The sequence below is a fragment of the Actinia tenebrosa genome, unplaced genomic scaffold, assembly GCF_029948245.1.
Source record: "Actinia tenebrosa isolate PJP-AT-01 unplaced genomic scaffold, QUT_ActTen_1.0 PGA_scaffold6__47_contigs__length_16458017, whole genome shotgun sequence".
NCBI classification, from domain to species: Eukaryota; Metazoa; Cnidaria; class Anthozoa; order Actiniaria; family Actiniidae; genus Actinia; species Actinia tenebrosa.
This window is the reverse complement of record NW_028292583.1, coordinates 6,016,083-6,035,997: the sequence shown is the minus strand read 5'-3', so window position 1 is coordinate 6,035,997 and position 19,915 is coordinate 6,016,083. Positions and strand designations below refer to the sequence as shown.

Sequence of the window (19,915 nt, the reverse complement as noted above, 5' to 3'; positions counted from 1 at the left end):
TATCGTTCATTCTCTATCAAAAATAAAGCAAGCCAATATAAGCAGTTATTATAAATGTATGCAAATGAGATGCAAATGAGACAACAAGCATTGTATCGACCCGATAGCCTCACTTGTTATCATGGATGCAAGTAAACGAGATGCAAATGAGACAACAAGCATTGTATCGACCTGATAGCCTCACTTGTTATCATGGATGCATGCAAATGAGACAACAAGCATTGTATCGACCTGATAGCCTCATTTGTGTGATTCTTATACAAAAGAATTTCTCATTGCGCGCTCAAATGTAATAGAAGCTATTTCGGATCGGGAGGATCGTGAAACGGGCCACGCCCTATCTGGAATAACGTACATTGTAATTGTAGATCGCTTAAACTTTCTAATTTAAAAATGAATCGTATGATTGTTTTTGGAGATTTTGGTCGAATCCACGGGCCGATTATTGCCGAACGTTGTTAAGCTTGATATAATACGAACAAGAACGTGACTATTCCTTGACATCGGAATGATCTCTCTCTATATATTTTATCCTAATTTAAGACCTTAAACAATATATTGCTCAGGAATGAAAATCAAATTGTAACACGTAACATGGGTGGTAGATATAGTATTGATGAATAACATGACTAGAAAAATATTAGAGTTATTATTCTTCATTCATCGAGCTAAGTTTCTGAAGCGTTTTTCGATCTTCTATCTTTTTCTCATATTCTATGAATCCCCACTCGCTTCATAACCGCACGCAACACACGCGCGCATTTTGTATTTCTTCAGTAGAATCGTGCTCAAACAAGTTTATTTAAATATAAAGTAGACCTTTTCCAAAGGATTATTTCTGAGCGTCAATAGCATCATTAACATCGGTGTCTGCTGTCACCAAGTTAACGTATACTATACCGTGTCCCTTATTAGAGTCAGCTATACGAGACAGAGCTGTACCCTCGATGTATGAGCTCCCGCCCTGTGCGGTTCCAGCCTCCTTCCCTTTACCACACTCCAACCAACACCCACTGACTCCACCCCCGGAGTATCCACCACCACCACCGGGTAGCAGCCCTGCCGCACCCCCGCCACCGAAGCCTCCTTCTCCACGTGTACCATGGCTGTGCCTGGTATAAACTGGCGTAGCTTCTCCTCCTATACCACCATGGATGAAGCTCTTGCCGCCCCAATTCTTGTGGTAGCCTAATCCATCTCCGTGGAAACCACCCCCCGCACCTGCGATAACTTTGTGGGCTCCTCCAGAGTCAGATATCAGTTTGGCTGCGTCTGTGTCGTATAGTTTTCCTCCCTTGCCTTTCCGACCACTTGCATGGTCGTGTTTGTAGAGGTGGTCGTTTGGTCTTGCTCCTCGGCCTTCGGTCTGGAACGCTAAAATTAGAATAAAAAATTAAATCTGCCCGGAATGAGCTTTTACAAGGTATTTTGAAATGGTAAAACAGGAAGAAAGCTTTGATGTTTTCGTTTGATGCGCGATGAACTTTTATCATATAATTCCAAAAATCTGGGATATAGAAGAATAATTACCATAGCTGGAAGGAGCATGTTAAAATGGGAAACACTGTGAAGTTTGAAGGAAACAAGTTCAAAACTCGCGAAAATATGATTTTTGAAAAGTATGAATCTTGTAAGAAAACCTTTGATGGAGGCAAAATATACCTTCAAGTTTTTATACAAAATTTCGATTTTTGAAAAAAATCTATCTTTTCGATTTTTGACCTTGCTACTTAACACTTATAGTTTTACTGATTAGTTTAACATGCTATTTCCAGCTATAGTAATTCTTCTCGTGTCTTGTGAGTTTTTGGAATTTCATGATAAAAGCTCATTGCGCATCAAATGAAACTTTCAAATCAAAGCTTTCTTCCATTACCTGCAGGTGGAGGAATTCCCCCACCCCCTCCCCCACCGGCAATGAGCAGAGGTTCTCCATTGCTCTTCACGACGAACGTTCCTCCACCACCTCCACCAGGTCGACGAGGATCCAAAAAATCACGTGTCCCTTCTTGTCCAATCAGAATCTTTAGCTTGTCTCCTTTCTTCAGCATAAATTTCCCGCTTATTTGTGCGCCTTTGCCGCCATGTAGGCGCGTCCCTCCTTTTAGCAGACCGTCTGCACCTGATGCTCCGCGAGCCTCTAACCTCCAGATGCCAGTTTGTGGTACCGTCCAATGTTGAATACCATTGTGAAGCGTCACTTCATTGATCAATCTACGATCCTTGTAGTGAAGTTTTGTTGGGCCATGCCTGCCAACAGCTTGGCTGTTTGTGAAGACTCTTACTAGAAAATAGAATGCATGATGAAAATATAATTAAAATCCAGTGTGAATGTAAAAACCTCTTATAGCATTACTTTCAAATGTAGTTCAATTTGGAGGACAGGAAAAAACATTTTACTCTCATGAAGTCGTGCTTATACTCTACAAAATTAGCTGTACGCACTCTTCAGTAAGCGAATGACAAAGAAATAATTTCTAGCCAATCGCAGTGTGCGAAATTATTCCACATTGAATTATATAAAAGCTGAAGACGCAGACACATTTTATACTCAAATGACAGCGCGCAATTACGCTATCATGCAAACAACTTAATCCTTAAATGTTTACTTCTCCTCTTTTTCATGTCGTATAGGATTACACACAAACAAACATTTCAGAAATAGGGAACTTACTAGATTCCGGTTCTTTCGTTGGAGGCATGTCTGACTCTGCAATCTTCTTGATGGCATAGATGACCAGAATTCCAACTGTCACACACACTGCTACCATCACCACGCCTCCAACCACCTTTCTTGCGAGGTTGTTACTACCTCTCTTTCTGGGTTGTTCTACGTACATTTTGTTTTAGACTTCAAAAATTGATTAAATTGTAAACATTCACGCGCGCGCGCGAACATGGCAGTTAATTGGGTTTTGATGACGCTTCATAAAAATGTCGAATGCTTCGAATTAACACTTAATTGATTTTGATGACGCGCTTATAAAGTAGCGTCAACTAATGATTCAAATCAACACTAAAATGGGTTATGATGTTCGGAATCAACACATTAATGTTTTTTGATGACGTCATTAGTTTTTTTAATGGAAGGTAAAGGTTTTTAATTTAACTTAATTTTAAAATAATGAAAATTTGTCAGCGTGTTAAAATTCACGATAAACGTCCGTAAGAAGAGACTGAAAACAAATACTTCAATCTTCCCCAAAATAGTAAGAATTTTATTATTTTGGTTATTATTATTACAAGATTCGAATAAAAACTCTGGGATACAAAAATATTATTCAATATAATTTTTTTCTTCGAACGTGATTGATAAATAATGATTTTTCTTTCATTAAAACCGCAATTTCATTGGGTTATTCATAAACTCGCATTGAATTTATAAATCACCACATGGAATATAACAAAACATTGATTTAGTTCAAAGCTGATGATTTTTCTAATCACTTATAATAACAGTAGACCCCGACACCCTAAGGTTCCCGAAGATTTAATTATAGACCCATGAAATCTAGTTCTGAACTTGGTTTGTATTTGCTATGGACCATTTTCTCAAGGTTGCGTACGCGTCCAAATGCAAGGAACTTGACGGGCCACGATATCAGAACACGAGATTTATGATGAGTATTATCATGCATTGCTATAAAAACATTTTCGATAAGGATTCATAAACTCGTAGCACAATAACAATCTACTTAGATTTTTTTGAGTTGAATGCATTTGTTTGAAATCTTTTACGGTTCTTTGCCCTTTTGGAAGCAAAGAAACTACATTAAATGCCATCTCGAACGCGAATCTTGTTTGAACACACATTGGGACGAACGACTGGCTTGCAGCTCCAAGTTCTTTACAAGTTGCTCGAATCGTGTAGAGACTCGAGGCACGGTCTGCCAAATTTTAATGATAAACTTGCGTTGCCGGTAATATATAGGCGTCTGTTGATATGTCCTCTTGACAATGATATGATACGCTCCACTCTTCCGTCACTTGAGTATACAGCAAGGTTAATTAGAAATGAGTGTCGTTCATCTGTTGAACATATCAATAAATAAGAGTTATGAATGAATAACGTTTGTATTTAGGAACAGAGGGACGGTACCCGTTGATCTGCATGGTAAATGAAGGCAGAGAAGGGAGGGAGGATACCTAGATGGAAGCGCAAAGCAAAGAATTTTAAGAGATATCGCCTTGGTGAAACTAAAGTTCAATGGACAAGGACAAGCGTGCCTTGACGCGGAAAGCGCAAATGGATGGATAGGATGGATACGTGGGTAGATGGGTGGGTGGACGAGTGGGAGGGTGGATGAGTGGGAGGGTGAATGGATGGATGGATGGACGGAGCCTGTTACAGGGTAATTCTTCACTATTATCACTACATACAAAATGAGGACATGAAATGATATCGTTGCAGGAAAATTGTAGTGAGTTCAATGCGCAAGGGCGTGACTTGAGATGTGGAGTGCGCAATGAAAATTAAACCAGGAAATGAAGTATAAAGTGATACTACTTTACCGTTGGACTTTCAGGTTCCTCTGGGTACGTTTCCAGGCTAGGAATAGCTGCGATACTTGGTGAAGTACTCATGGGAGGTGTGCAAATCTCTGTATCTATGCTCTGAATAATATGCGGAAAATGCGCGCATTTATTTGTGTTGCTTTAGAGGAAACAATTAGCAGGAAATGTAATTTTGGAAACAAAAGTTAGTTAAAAGGTTTCGTAAAACATTTAGGCTTCACGGCATAGGTCAGTCATTCGGCCAGTCAGTCGGTCAGTCATTCGGCCAGTCATTCGGTCAGTCCTCGATCGGTTGGTCGGTCAATAAGCCATTACTTACCATTACTTCTTCAACATCATCGTTTGGGTGTAACGCGTGTACAACAGCATCATGGACGGAGATGAAAATGTGTTGATCACCCACTTTGTTTCTGAATCCAACTTTATTGAGCATATCACGAATACCATCTTGTAAAACATAAATAAATCATACACAATAAGTACAACACCAGCTACTGAAAACAAACACTTTCTTCAACTCTACCCTTTGACCTAACCTCAAACTCTACGCATGGGATAACCTATATTCTAAACAGATACAAATATCATTTACTTACGCCGACAGCTGGCAAGATAAAACTTGATGTCAATTTTCTCGAATTCAAGCGCCAGCTATAGAAATAGAGAAATGAAGTAGTTAGTAGTCTGAAAATATTATAGCGCATAGAGGAGGGAAAGAAAATATGGTCTAGATCAACAACTTGAAGAAGCATAGTGGAGAGGAGAGGAGAAGAAAAGAAGAAAAATGCCAGCGGAAATAATCTTGTGATAAATTTATTCTAAGTTGTCTTCCTTCCAAAAAATCGACTTTAAATTCCAATTTGATCTGGCGTCGTAAAGGCTAAAGTGCACCTAACCCCCGATACAATACTTTCAGTGCTGATTCTACATAAAGTGAATAGATGAATGGTGAAATATTTCATCATTTGAATGTTGCGTCTTTAAGTTATGAAGGTGTATACTTCATTTCATTACTGACTGTGACATCACTCCAGGCTTTTGAGTGTATTTGGTTTAAATTTTAATACTAAACACTAGCCATTATGAGACTTAGAATTCACAATAAACACGGCGGATTCCATGGCGTATGCCATGTTTGCTCATTTTAAACAACGTGTCATTCCCTTGAGTATCATTTCGTGGTTGCACGTGGTTGAATATGGATACGACAAATACAAAGAATCATATTCTCAAGGGAACGAAACGTGGTATGTAATGGGAAAACATTACACCACGACGAATAAAGTCTATACAGGCTTTGCACCATCGCAGCCATGACAGGGGGCAGCATAAATTAAATTTGATGTTATCTGATCTACATGAGAATAAGTTTAGTTTCCCCGGGTAAAAAGACTATTGCTGCGCCTTCTGTCAAGGCTGCCACCACGTGATGGTGCAAAGCCTCTATCGCTGGTATGCCTTGGTATAATTTGTTTTTCTACCTGGATTAACATGTTAACGCCTTGAGTATCAATAAAGTTAAATGTACTGCCATCAATGATTATAGTATGAAGTCTGACTGGTCCCTGGTTCTCGTCGTCCGAGGTGCAGGATTCTTCTCTTGACGTTGGTCGTTTGGCATTCTAGGGGAAAAGATTCATTTTTATTGGTGTATAAATGGATAAAGAAAAGGAGATATGAAAGAATGGGTTGATGGGATGAAAAGACCGACGGAAAGGATAGGTGGACGAATGGGGCGGAAAAGATAGATAAATGATTTTTAATATCATTAAAAAAACGAATGGATGAACAGGATGTATGAATAAATAAACCTAAAAGTATGGAAGGATAAATGGGATAGAAAGGGATGGATGGATGAAAGGAATAAGTGAGAAGGATAGATGTCATAAATGGACAGCAAGGATGAATGCGATGGAGAAAAATGGATGGATAAGACAGCCTTTTAGATGGACGAATAAACGAATACGTCGAAATTAGAATGCATAGGATAGACTGAGATGAATGGGCTGGATGGACAAGATAAACGACTCCTTAAAGTGCCTATTCCATCTAACTTAATATTTTCAGTTTTTATTCTACATTAACTGAATCTTTGAATAGTAAAAAAAGAAATAGATGATTTGAGTGATGCATCTTGAAAATATTAAAGGTTTATATATTTTCAATATCCTAACGAGTCACAATTTGTAAATTGGAGCACTTTTTATCGTGAGGAAATAAAATTACAATAACTTTTCTAAAAACCCTGAGTAAGACAATGTTTTGTACAGGATATTTTACTGCCCCAGAAAAGTTTCGTAAAAGTAATCATGCCTATAATAAAATCATACTCATTAACATATTGGAAATAAAAACTTTGATATCTAAGATGCATCACTCAAATCATATTTTTAACCATTTAACAATTCACTTCATGTAGAATCAATGCTTAAAATATTGATTTAGGTCAAGAGAAAATGAACTAAGAGAAGAAATCCCCATGCTCCATCACGTGATGATGCTATTTTTAGAATCATTGATGCTATTTTTAACTCGTTACCATGCCCGCGCGATAAACATGCTTTCTTTTAATGCCTCGTTTTAGGACACGAAAAGCGGCATGTTTCGCTACGTCCACGAAAAAAACACATGCTTTGTTTACTGCAAGACTGGAAGACGCCTACCCTCAAGAAATCAACCAATCAGGTTCTTCGCTCAAAATATCTTCAAGCTAAAAATAGCATCAAACTCTGCACATGATGGTTACAAGGCTATATAGGTAGGATTCCTTCTCTTAGTTCATATTCTCTTGATTAGGTGATATAGGCACTTTTACAAACCTACCCCGTTCATAGATACATTCTGGTTTTCTATGACGACTGATTCACTCCTTATTTCTTCAGGGTCACTATCCACTGGAGATTCCGTCATTTTGTTCGCATTAGCTTCATATCTCACTCGTTTCCCAAGTAAATTCTTTAGCTCTTCTTCTGGATCTATGTGGACTTTCTTCAACAATTCACTCCTGAAGAACTCAGCGTTGGCATAGAACACTGCAGACTCAAACCTAAATACCTTGATACCAGGAAACTCTTTGGCCTGTTGTGGGAAGGAAATCAAAGGAGAAGTGGTCTTACTTTAGTCAGCCAACCGAAGAAGTTGTTTCAGGGTTTCAAATTGTCTCAGTTACAGCCAACAAAACAATACTAGTTTTTCTAGCTGAGTGCTCTCGCCTCTCACCCCTGGAGCATCCTGCGAGGCGCCAACGCTGTCATGCATAGCACCAGCCAATCCCCATTTTGTTTTTCTTAAAATGCTACAATCAGCTACAATCAACAATAGTCAAAATGGATGCAAATTCTTACCCCTGGAAATTTTTTTATATCACGGTAAACTCCAGTAGATGGCACATGTCCGAGAATGGCACTGCGAGGTCTAGTAAATATAAAAACATTTAATTATGAGCTGTGGATGCTGCAAACGTTTCCTCGTGTTTGTGATGCTTTTTTAGAGCGCGATAAAAAACTCAACGCGTCGGTGTTGCTCTAGACGCCACGGCGCAGCATAACGCAGTATGCTATGGCACGGCAGGTCAAGGCACGGCACGGCAGGGCAAAGCACAGCATACCGCACGGAACGGCCTACCTTGATGAGCGGATGAGAACGATCATGAGTGCTACGACCACACCAACAGCAAGACCAGTATCAATGCCAAGAGTAACTACAGCAGTCCACACGCTTATCCAAACAAACTGCAAAGAAACAAATACCACTATAGTTAAGACAGCACTGTAGTCTTTACTCCTATGTTAGAGCAGTTTTCATATGACTGTGAAAAGTTCACAGCACAAACACGGTCGTCACACGGCAAGGGGTACGCCAGGCAATCACATTGCTCGAAAACTTACTCTCCATCAAATCAAATACCCGGAACACGGCATGAACACAGCGCGAACACTGTCACGCAGAGGTCGCTGCACTGCGAGACTAATCACATTGCGGGAGAAAAATCAGGGCCCGGTTGTACGAAGGGTGGATAGCCCTATCGATGGATAAATCCTTATCCAAAGGATAGTCGATGGTGTTATCAATAAATGTATCCACTGGATAATATTTATCCGTCGCATAGCGCTATCCACCCTTCATACAAACGCCCAGCCAATTGAAATTGTAAAAAATATAGGCACCGACCCTTTCACAGGCATATACGAAAACTGATCCAAAAGGATGCTTTGATATGCTGCTCTCGACACGGCAAGGATAGTTCTACTCACAGCATCGTACTTGCAGATCTTCCACAGTTCCCAGAATCTCTTGAACTGTAGGAATAAACCTTTTAGAGCAACAACCACTATAGCGGCAAGAACAGCCTGAAAGAAACGGGGGAAAAGAATAACTTTTGATTGTTATTGTTACATTATTAAGAAAAAATGGAGGGAAGAGAGGAAAACGAGAAGAAACCATCCTAGAACACCAAAACAACAAGTAATAGATATAATATGAAACCAGCGAGTAAAGTAGTTGAGTTGCGTTGGTGTATGAAACCAAAGATCTAAGTTACTTGAACACTAGGACTAACGTACGTTACGTCGGTTAAGTACACCTATTTTAACTATAACACCTTATTCAAGATACTCATATCATTCAAAGCAACGATGATATATAGTAAATCTTACCTTGGGTAAAAAATAGAATAATGGAGCGATAAATAGGAGAACCAAAAGGATTACAGCCAATATAGGAACGTTACATACCTAGAGAAAAGAAGAAAGAAAAAAAAACGTTAAACAAGATTTAGTAAGACTACTGCCAGTAATGGTACGAAATAATGTAAAAGTACATTTTTGTACGTACTATGAACAATGAACTTTAGCTCAAGAAAACGCTAGTTTTGGCACTTCCACTTTGAATTCGTCATCAAGATGAAGACATCATCTCTGTGAGTGACGTTGAAGCTACCAAAAATTAATGTTTAGAGATCACTCCAGATAACTTTATTTTTTCTTATGGAAAATCTCCATTCTCTTCTCCAATTCCTCATAAACTAGTGTTAGAAAAATAGGTTCTAATTTTTAACCCATTTCTTACTCCTCTCTGAGAGAAAACGAAAGTTTTTGCCCTTTTGACTTGAAGCTCACAGGTTGGTTCAAAATCCAAGTGCGATGAATACATTCGCTCTGTGAGTGACATTCAAGCCACTAAAATGCTTCAAGAGCCCACTTTAGATAAATACATTTTTTTCTTATGGAAAATCTCCATTCTCTTCTCCAATTTTTACAAAACTGGTTTTAGAAAAATAGGTTCTAATTTTCTGAGCCATTTCTTTACTCTTTCCTGAGAGAAAACGCAAATTTTGGCACTTTTGACTTGAAGCTCACAAGCTGGTTGAAAATTCATATGTGATGAATAAATTATCTCTGTGAGTGACGTTCAAGCCACTAAAATGTTTAAAGATCTCACTTTAGATAAATATATTTTTTTCTCAAGGAAAATCTCCATTCTCCTCTCCAATTTCTCATGAACCAGTTTTAGAATAATAAGTCCTAATTTTCTGAGCCATTTCTTTACTCCTTTCTGAGAGAAAACGCAAACGTTGGCACTTTTGATTTGAAGCTCACAAATTGGTTCAAAATTCATGTGGAATGAATAAATTATCTCTGTGAGTGACGTTGAAGCCCATAAAATGTTTCAAGAGCAGCTCACTTCCGAGATGAATGCATTATCTCTTTAATCGACGTTAAAGCAACTAAAATGTCGCAATGCTCTAGATTCAGGTACTTTTTCCCCAATAAAAACGTTGCCGAATGCTCGGAATTATCATTTGTCAGGGATTTGTTTTAATTATTTTTTCATATATGTACTTACTAAAGTTTTGGCTAAAGTTTCTTGGACAGCCGAACGTGATAAAGACCCGCTGACGGGAAAACACGAAAAAAATGATCCAATCATATTTACAAATCCATATGCGATTAATTCCTAAAAGAAAAATATTATAATACATGCATTTAAAAGTTCCTTGAAAGTATTTTGGGATCAGGGGGCTGCTAAATGTGTGACTTAAAGGTGGTGTATCGGTAGGGTGCTCGTTTCTCACCTCAAGGGTCTCCGGTTCGATTTCTAGACACTGTATGACATGTGAGAAGCGTGTTTAGCTCTATACAAAGGCCTTTAATCTCTCCATCGATTTGATATTTTTTTCTCTGGATTCTCCGGTTTTCCTACTGTACCTGTACTGTACGGTACAAAACCAAACAAGCTAAATTTCAATTAAATATATTAGCCACGCCCTGACTTAGATCAGCCCAGAGCTAGTTTCAGGGTTTGATCTGTGAGTTACCCGTGCCCTGACTTTGATCAGCCCAGAGCTAGTTTCAGGGTTTGATCTGTGAGTTAACCAAGCCCTGACTTAGATCAGCCTAGAGCTTGTTTAAGGGTTTGATCTGTGAGTTAGCCGTGTCCTGACTTTGATCAGCCCAGAGTTTGTTTCAGGGTTCTATCTATGAGTTAGCTGTGACCTGACTTTGATCAGCCCAGAGGTCGTTTCAGGGTTTGATCTGTGAGCTAGTCGTGTCCTGACTTTGATCAGGGACAGAGGTCGTTTCAGGGTTTGATCTGCCCAAACTTTGATCAGTCGAGAGGCTATTTCAAGTTTTGTTAAAATTTGAAGGTTTAAGACTTTTAACCTAACAATGTTCCTAAAACAAATGGTTACCTGATTGGCGTCCACTTTATAATTATTTCTTTTGGCAAACATCTTTGCCATGGATATATTCGTAGCGAAGATGACGACACCAATGACAAACGCGTCTGTTATGATGTTGGCCATCAGGCTAAGCTTGGGTAGCGTTATTGGGGGCATCCTAGTTTAAAATTAAGATTTAAATTAAAAATAAATAAACCCCCCAACCGTCATGCTTTTTTGTACTGTATTGCGTTTTTCTTTTGTCTTACTTTTTACGTTGCCTTTTCGTTTGGTTTACTCTTTATTCTTTTTCGTAAGTTTTTGTTTGTTTTTCGTTTCGTTTGCTTTGTCAGGTTCTTTCCCACGTTTGTTCCAGTTTATTATCTAATCCTCTTTCGTTGGTTTCGCTCGAAAGAAAAATCATTTTCTTTATATGTAACAGGAAGCCAGCACAATACTTACGCAAATTCGTGACAAAGCTTCTGATGGCAAACTCAACTGAGAACTTACCCTTTTGGTATGTGTCCCAATACTGCTACATCATACTTCTTGTGAGTCTCGACTACATATGTGATTGCTGTTCCCAAGACAACCTATCACGGGGGGGAAGAAGAGGGAGAGGATTAGTGTAGTATTTGCAAGACAGAAAGACGTAAGGAACTAACGAAGGAAGGGAAAAAGGAAGGAACTAACAAAGGAAGGGAAAAAGGAAGGAATTAACGAAGGAAGGGTAAAAGGAAGGAACTAACAAAGGAAGGGAAAAAGGAAGGTAGGAAGGAAGAAAGGAAGAAAAGGAAGGAAGGAAGGAAGAAAAGGAAGGAAGGAAGGAAGGAAGGAGGAAGGAAGGAAAGGAAGGAAGGAGGAAGGAACGAAGGAAGGGAGGAAGGAAGAAGGAAGGAGGGAGGAGAGAGAGGAGAGAGGGGGAAACAAGAGAGAGAGAGAGAGAGAGAGAGACAGACAAAGAGAGGGGGAGGGAGGGAAGTAAAAAAGCAAGAAAGCAAGCAATCATTTGAGCAAAAAAGGAAAAGAAAAAGAAGAGAGAGAAAAAGAAAAATACTGAAACCTGCATTGTTTTCATGGATAGATTCAGAAGGTGAGAAAAGGTAAATCATACAAGGAGGTAAGACCTTAAGGTAAAGCCTAGAACTGATTCACTTACTGCAATCAAATCAGCAGGAATGGGAACCTTGATCCGTTTTCTTGTTTTCTCATCAATCTTCTTGAGGATGAGTAACAATGCTATGCAAACTGTCCCAGTCACTATTGCACCAGGAACCACATCTCCAATATGTTGGAATATGAATTTGTAAGTCTGAAGAAAATCCAGAGAAAAATTAAAAGAAAGTGTGGAGTTGTTAAAAGTACAAACTTCATTTTGTTACAAAACAGTGCTATCCTGTTATTCCAAACCTCTTAAAGTGCACCTAACCACCGACTGTGCTGACTGTGACGTCACCACAGGCTTTCGAGTGTATTTGTTTTAATTTTTAATACCAAACACTAGCCATTATGAGACATTTGATTTACAATAATAAACATTGTGGAAACCTTGAGTATAATAATGATTCTTTTTGAAAAACTGTTTGTATGAACCCATCACAATGTGTATATTTAATGAAGTCTTGGGTGACGTCAAAGTCAGTAACATATTGGAAGTATAAACCTTCATAACTTGAAGACGCAACATTCAAATAAAGAAATACATCACCATTCAATTTTTTACTTTATTTAGAATCAATACTGAAAGTATTATATCAGGGGTTTGGTGCACCTTAAGGAAGAAGTTAGTTTGTTCTGGAAGTCTGAATTCAAAATAATGCCAACACGTTTGTGTTTACACATACTTGATGCTTATTGGTTGACCCCAGCAGCTCAACCAATCAGGAAAGAGATTACTTTGGACTTCTGGAACAAGCTCTAACAGACTTCACACCCAGGGGTATTTTTTTGGGGAGCAAAATACTAGTAACAGAAATTTTACCCCTGGGTCACGAGGATGCCCCTAGAGATGAACAGGGTAAAATTTTAGTTACAAAAATCCATTAGACATGGGCTCAGATTGCTCCCCAACCATGTGTGTAAAATTCAGTATTTCCACACAAGAATAAAAATCTCTGTTTAATCCCAAGTGACCTCATTCTGAATCGCTTAGGATAGAAAGCTATATGCTTTGCTTAAAGTTCACCAAAAATGCACAATGTCATGACAGCAAATCATACAACTTGAGTTTGTGATTTGATGGGGAAGCAAGTGAGATTATATTTACCTCAATAGTAGCAAATACACCAGAATATCTTGGTACTTTGAGTCCAAGGATGTGTTTAATCTGACTGGTTAGCACAAGTATTGCTGCACCAGTGGTAAATCCACTGACCAGAGTGTCAGACAGGTATACTGCTACAAAACCCAGCCGCAGAAGACCCATTACAAACTACCAATAAAAACAAAGGATATTGACTCAAAATTAGGAAAAAAGATAATACATTTTTATACATAAATACCCCCAATTTCAATAAAGTATATAATATAGTAAGTTTTTTCAATTAATTAGGAGTAAAATGCTGCCATCCATCCAAAAACGTAAATCTGTTTTAATTAATATGTATCGATACCCTGGAACAGCCTCCAGACTCAGATCAAAGTCAGAGCATGGCTTACAAACTTACAAATCAACATGGAATTTAGCATGTCAGGTTTTTTTGAGGGAGGAAGTGGGAGAACCTGGAAAAAGACCCTTGAATTAAGGAAGAGACCTAAGAAACTCAACTCACAGGTGATGACAAGTCCAGGAATAGAACCTGAGACCTCAGAGGTGAGAGACAAGTGTGTACTATCACTACACCATCCTTGATTCCCAGAGAAAAACCCTCAAATCACTAGAAGAAACCTAACAAACTCTGCTCACATGTGCAATGCTAAGTCCAAGGATTGAACCTGAGACCTCAGAGGTGAGAGCCAGGTGCACTACATCCTTGATTCCCATATTACGATATCAGTGACAGGAATGCTGTTTGAGTGAGTACATGAGGTATACCATATTATCCTTAGGTAAAATTCAATAAACTTGCAGATCATGTTTTATCAGGTTTAAACCACAAGGCATAGCCAAGTGATTTTAGACCTGATAAAACATGATCTGCAAGTTTATTGAACAACTTTAAAAAAATCCTAAATAATTAATGAGCAATTAGGGCCCTTATTCATACCATGCTCTTGTACTCTATTGGTCCTTTATAAAGATTTTAAAATCTTATCTTATTTATAAAGATTTCAAAATCTTTATATAAAGATATCCATGTTGAGTAATTATCAGTTATAAAGATCCATGCAATTGATGGATTTGAAGGACCTGATAGGTCTAAATGCTTATTAATTAATCATTAATTTTTGAATACTGTTTTGAACTCTGAAGAATAACAAAATTAATGAATCTTACTTGAAAAATTCCAACAAGCAAGGCCAAGGAGATAGCAACCTCCAATTTTATTGCATTCAACTTATCTTCTTCATCAGGGTTACTTCTGTTTGTTTCTACTTTATTGACTAAATTCGTTAATGCAGGAATGGTTGTTGCATTTAGGGTTGTCGGAGCTGTTGTTGGCGATAACGTTGGACTTGTAGTTGCAGGTGATGTTTCTGATATTATACGGTCTGCTTCTCTTTCACATACTGTTCCAATCATGAGGCATACTACAGCAAAAGTACCTGAAATTTCCATTAGAGTCTTAATAAGCCAGTTCATAGTTAAATAAAAGTTTTCAGTGTGCATGTGATTTTATCCCGAATTTCTCACCTTCTTTTAGCTATTTAAGAACAAAAGGTTTAAACAAAATAAGGTAGAAGGTGAGATACATTTGAGATAAGATTGTATGCACACTGGAATTGATACAAACTTGCTTTTGGCATTTACCACAAACCAGTTGGCTCAGTTGGATGAGCATCAGACTTTTGTGAGGGAGGTCGTGGTTCGAGACAAACACTCAGGGTCTTAAATTAACTGAGGAGAAAGTGCTGCCTTTGTAATTACATCTGCAAATGGTTTAAGACTTTCAAGTGGCTGGGATGACCACTTTAAATGGCAGTCCTGTCTTTCCACACTCTTCATAATTACTAACCATGAACATCGGACGGACGTAAAAGAATCACTGATCGAGGACATAAAGAAACCCTGGCAGTGACCACCCTCAAAGCCTCCACTTCATACTGACCATCTCTCATGCTTGTAAATTGCACAAAAAGCAATCTGATATTAACAACTCAATGTAAAGTGCCTTTGGTTATATTCATAAATCACTATCATTACATTACTTTTTACATTTATTTTTTCTCTTCTATTCTTCCCTCCATATGAGAGTGTCCAGTGTACCTCTTCTCTCTCTTTCTCCCCTCAATGCAAAATGATGTAGTGAGGGTACGAGATAACTGAGGGGCAATCACACATAAACATTTTGAAGTGAAAATATCAAAAAATCCAAATGAAAATTATCAATATAACAAGTAAGAGAAACATTTGCTTTAAGGCTGGGATGTTACCTAGGCATGAAAAACAACCCCAAAATTGCTTTCACATATAGAACATTGTGTAGTTCCATAAAATATCCACACTCCATCCAAGGAGGAAATCGGAATAATTCTAGAAGGGAGGTTGTCATAGAAATAAAAATTACAGAGTTTGTGTGGAAGAAAATTGAAATTTTTTGGGGGGTAGGGGGTCCTTTAACAAATTTCCTCCATGGTGGGGGTATTATCATTTTCTGGAACTACACATTTCATTGCAAAAACACTATAAGAAATTCTAACATGGATGAATGAACTTGCTATTCATTACTCCCAAGGCTGACTGACCATGAATGCAGATCAACTATTATTGTACTGATTGAAGTAACAAAGACAGAATGAATTGGAATATTCTAGAAAAGTAGTTACTCCAAGACTAAATGTTATTAAATCAATTAACAAAACAACAAAACATTATGCAAACTTAGATTTAGCTTAGATTATAATTTGTTTGCTGACTTCAAATCCTTTTAGCACTCAGATATCATTTTAAAATCGTGATTATACTTTATATAATAGTATAGTCATTGTTAATATATAGTATCACAGGAAATTAGAACATTCATGAAATTTGAGTAGGTTGTCTTAGGCACAACAATAGGCGGCTTTGCAGCTAATTGCCAAGTGCCTGTCCTGGTGAGCACAACTTTTAATCTTATTTTAAATTGTTTATTCTTTTTATCTACTTGTAAAGAAGTGAATGAAACGATTTGTAACCAGTGTGTTACAAAATGCAGTTTTATTACGATCTCTCAAAACAGGTTGTAGAATTTGTTTTTGCTCACCAGTATATTTCACCAAAATGGGAATCAAGATATTCATTTATTTGCTCTCGATGAATTAATCAGCACATGATTACTAAAGGCCTGTTACATACATCATGTATGTACTATTCTCTAGGGACTTTTTTAGTTTCTGCAATTCTATCCATGAATTCCTATCCATACATTATTTTCCGGTGTCATTTTACTTTTTTAGTTTTTGCAATTCTATACATACAATGTTTTCCGGCATCATTTTACTAATAATAGTACAGTAATTTATATATAGTATCACAGGAAATTAGTAACAGAATGTGTGAACATTCATGAAAATTGAGTAGGTTGTAATGGCAGCAAATGAGACAGTTAACAATCAATGATAACAATTACATACATGTAAGTACTAATCCCTTGGGACAGTTTTAGTTTTTGCAACTCTGTCCATACAATATTTTCAAAATTAGCTTTTTCTTTGAGGCTATTGAAGCAAACTAGGAGCTTTCTCTTTCAAAGTTTGACCATGTTTAAGTAGTTGAGTGCACACACTAAACCTTTGAATAATATTTAAATCCTTTGTTTACTATTGTTTGATTATCACTATTTAATACTAAAAATTTGTATTTTTTTACGTTGTAGCTAGTGCAAGCACTCTAATACAAACAATTTAATATATGTTAGTATATTTTGTAATTGTTTTGTAGGAATGGAAGGGGGTGGTGTAGCCGATGACATATCAAGTAGGAAGCTCAGCTTGACAACCTTGAACATTTGCCATGTGTCCCATATTGACTTACAGCAAGAAAAAACCTTATTTTTGGTTTCACGAGCTTTCTATTTACTTAAATATAAATAAGCCTTTAAGCTTCTGTAAATACTAACCTATCGATAAGTGTCTTGAAGTGCCAAGCAAAGTGTAAACAATCAGAGGAACAAAAGCGAGATAAAGCCCTGTGATAGCCGGTAAAGATGCCAACATCGCATAAGCTAGACCTATTACCAAAATAACCAAACACGTAAGAAACACTGTTCAATACCGATAATAACAAAGCAAAAAAGCAAAAGAAATCTTAAATCATACGTGCGCCATCATAAGACCAGTACCTTGAGGTATATGTAAGACTGCTACGGTAAGACCACCGGCTACGTCTGGTAGAAGATTTTCCTTCACTTGATATTGCGGTAGCCATAATAATATAGGAAACCAGGAATTCAACACTCCTCTGAAAGTCAGTTTAGATAAATTCGTACAAAAATGCTTCCTTAGTCTTTTCGCCACGGACTTCTGTTTTCTTGCCGAATTTTTTGGCACATAACATCGTTTGAATTCTTGTTCATCAAAAACTCTCCTCGAGAGCGAAATTTGCCTTTTGGAAACGTCCATTTTGAAGCTTGATTCGTTGTTCGATTATAATCCCTTCATTAGATATAAAACAGAGATATCTTGGCGTTCAAAATCTCTGCATGAAGTTCAAAATAAAGATCCTTCGCCAGACGAAATAAAAAATCAAGTGACATAAAAAATTACTGAGCTTTGACTGCGTTATGATATCACTGCTGTTGACTAATTTTTCCTGTTATTTCGATCGAAACGATCGTCAGGAGAATCGTTCTTCAAATGAAACTTTCTTACGATTTCATTTTTTGTCCTTTTTTTATATTCCACGGAATACCGCTGAGCAAGAGTAACGCACGTGACCTGCATCACGTCCGTCCGTCACTATTTGAGAACCGCTTCAATGAACTCGATTATTTAGTATTTTTTTAGCATTGATTTCATCAATACAAAACAACCAAGCGATAGATTTGGCCCAGGTAATAAAATCCAAGTATTCCTGTCAAGATATTTGGTTTGATGAGCAGATTTTATCTTGACGGATTTTAATGTAAGGGACTGGGTCCTAGTCTAGACATTTACCAGGTGTAAATATTATTGTGAGAGTTTCTGGGAATAAATTAACGGGGGAAATGTATATATAAGCTCGTGGTCACGATGAATCAGCGTTTTTCGATTTATTGAATATACTGAGATGGCCATCGAAAAAGTTAATCTCTCGTAAAAAACTAAACCCTCAAAAAAGGCTGGGCCTTCGGATCAGTCCAGTATTTCAGTTTTTTCTCTTAGTTATCTGAATGAAATACAAGCCTCAGTTACCTCAGACAAAATGGAAAACGAAAAAGGAATGACGAGAAATTTTGTTGAAGGACAAACCGTAACACCGATATCATTTTTTGTAACATTGCGCCGGGCAATTTTGTGTAAAAATGTTTGCAAAATAATCAGAAAGGTTAAAAAATTGTGCAAATAAATATATGTTTACATAAACTAGGTTAAAAGGAAATAAACTTGCTAACATTGATAGAGATAACTGATGTTTAGTTCACAGCTGGGACTGCGAAGAGGGAGGGATTGGGGGATTTTTGCTGGCTTTTTGCAAATATCAACTTATACTTATGTAAGAGAATTCGAGAACAGCTGATTTGTGTACCATTGAGAAAAATTGTCCCGAGGGCACTCTTTTGTTCGTTACTCGAGCAAATCTTACGGACAATATACGGCACGATGATTACTTTATTTCCTGTTTAAAAGTGTCCCGTTACTTGGTAACTTGGACCCCAGCCAAGCGGCACTGTAACTGGTGATAGACATGCCCGCTTGGATTATTACGCGAACATGTAGACTCACCACATGTTGACGTGATTGGAACATGACCGAAGCCAAACAACCGTGTTCTATAACGACAATCAACCATTAGAAACACTCAGAAAGTGAACCCTTACGTATAGTCTACGTAAGGTCACTTCCTAATCGGCTCAGAAACGTTGTGACTGAACTAGAGTAGCTCGTACCGATTGACTAAGAAAGTCGGTGTGAGTAGCCCTTAGGTACGGTGGCCATGTATGAAAGTCATGTAAGCCACCATTTCCATCTATAAAGACTGAACATTATAAAATACAAAATCATTCATGCCCGGCGAAGTCCATTAGAAAAATATCTGATGATTTTGCTTGAAGTATCTGGAGTATTTAGAGTAGGTCAGAGTGTGTGAAGGAAAGCCATCTGTCAGCATTTTCATCGTAGAATCAAAACGAAGCCAGATGAACAATTCCGTACGTGCCGATCAGGTCACATCATAGCCCTGTTCGAACATCAATCATTCTTGTGGCATAAGGAGTATTGATCAAAAGTGCGCGACTGTGCTAAAATGATCATTCACCTAGGCCTGCAGGCAACACCTGATTCTCCTAAAAACACCTCTTGTAAGATAGATTACTGAGATTCGTAATCCGTCTTGCGGCTTGTAAAACTAGCTTAAAACTCGCTTTCCAGATATAGCCATGCAGCCCACTTGTTGACGGCGCAAGCACGTGAACTCATACCTTGCACAAGTTTGTACAAAAAATATTCCGACGCAATAAAAAA

The 19,915-nt window shown here is 37.8% G+C and overlaps 2 protein-coding genes across 2 annotated transcripts; both read right to left on the bottom strand.

The window, feature by feature from the left end:
- Positions 1-35: 35 nt before the first annotated feature.
- LOC116286665 (uncharacterized) lies at positions 36-3,009 on the bottom strand. Its single transcript, XM_089038915.1, has 3 exons — positions 2,675-3,009; positions 1,877-2,284; positions 36-1,374 (listed from the first exon to the last, which is right to left on the bottom strand). Exons 1-3 carry the CDS (start codon positions 2,838-2,840, stop codon positions 833-835), a joined length of 1,116 nt encoding a protein of 371 aa, XP_088895041.1. The 5' UTR covers positions 2,841-3,009; the 3' UTR covers positions 36-832.
- A 188-nt stretch (positions 3,010-3,197) lies between these two features.
- Positions 3,198-18,149, bottom strand: LOC116286676 (prestin). The gene is made up of 18 exons (XM_089038913.1): positions 17,596-18,149; positions 17,374-17,484; positions 14,613-14,881; positions 13,443-13,607; positions 12,336-12,488; positions 11,687-11,769; positions 11,207-11,354; positions 10,360-10,470; positions 9,171-9,248; positions 8,769-8,864; positions 8,140-8,246; positions 7,860-7,929; positions 7,339-7,593; positions 5,997-6,137; positions 5,112-5,166; positions 4,835-4,962; positions 4,513-4,614; positions 3,198-4,029 (listed from the first exon to the last, which is right to left on the bottom strand). Exons 1-18 carry the CDS (start codon positions 17,873-17,875, stop codon positions 4,009-4,011), a joined length of 2,373 nt encoding a protein of 790 aa, XP_088895039.1. The 5' UTR covers positions 17,876-18,149; the 3' UTR covers positions 3,198-4,008.
- Positions 18,150-19,915: the final 1,766 nt, after the last annotated feature.

What these genes read in the sequence shown, in the direction of transcription:
- LOC116286665 (XM_089038915.1), bottom strand. Translation starts at nt 2,840, where the DNA reads ATGTACGTAGAACAACCCAGAAAGAGAGGTAGTAACAACCTCGCAAGA. An exon ending in AACGAAAGAACCGGAATCTA is followed by an intron (nt 2,285 to 2,674) that starts GTAAGTTCCCTA and finishes TCTATTTTCTAG; the next exon opens with TAAGAGTCTTCACAAACAGC. An exon ending in GGGAATTCCTCCACCTGCAG is followed by an intron (nt 1,375 to 1,876) that starts GTAATGGAAGAA and finishes TTCTAATTTTAG; the next exon opens with CGTTCCAGACCGAAGGCCGA.
- LOC116286676 (XM_089038913.1), bottom strand. Translation starts at nt 17,875, where the DNA reads ATGGACGTTTCCAAAAGGCAAATTTCGCTCTCGAGGAGAGTTTTTGAT. An exon ending in TTCAAGACACTTATCGATAG is followed by an intron (nt 14,882 to 17,373) that starts GTTAGTATTTAC and finishes TGGAAATTTCAG; the next exon opens with GTACTTTTGCTGTAGTATGC. An exon ending in AGAATGTATCTATGAACGGG is followed by an intron (nt 6,138 to 7,338) that starts GTAGGTTTGTAA and finishes CTTTTCCCCTAG; the next exon opens with AATGCCAAACGACCAACGTC.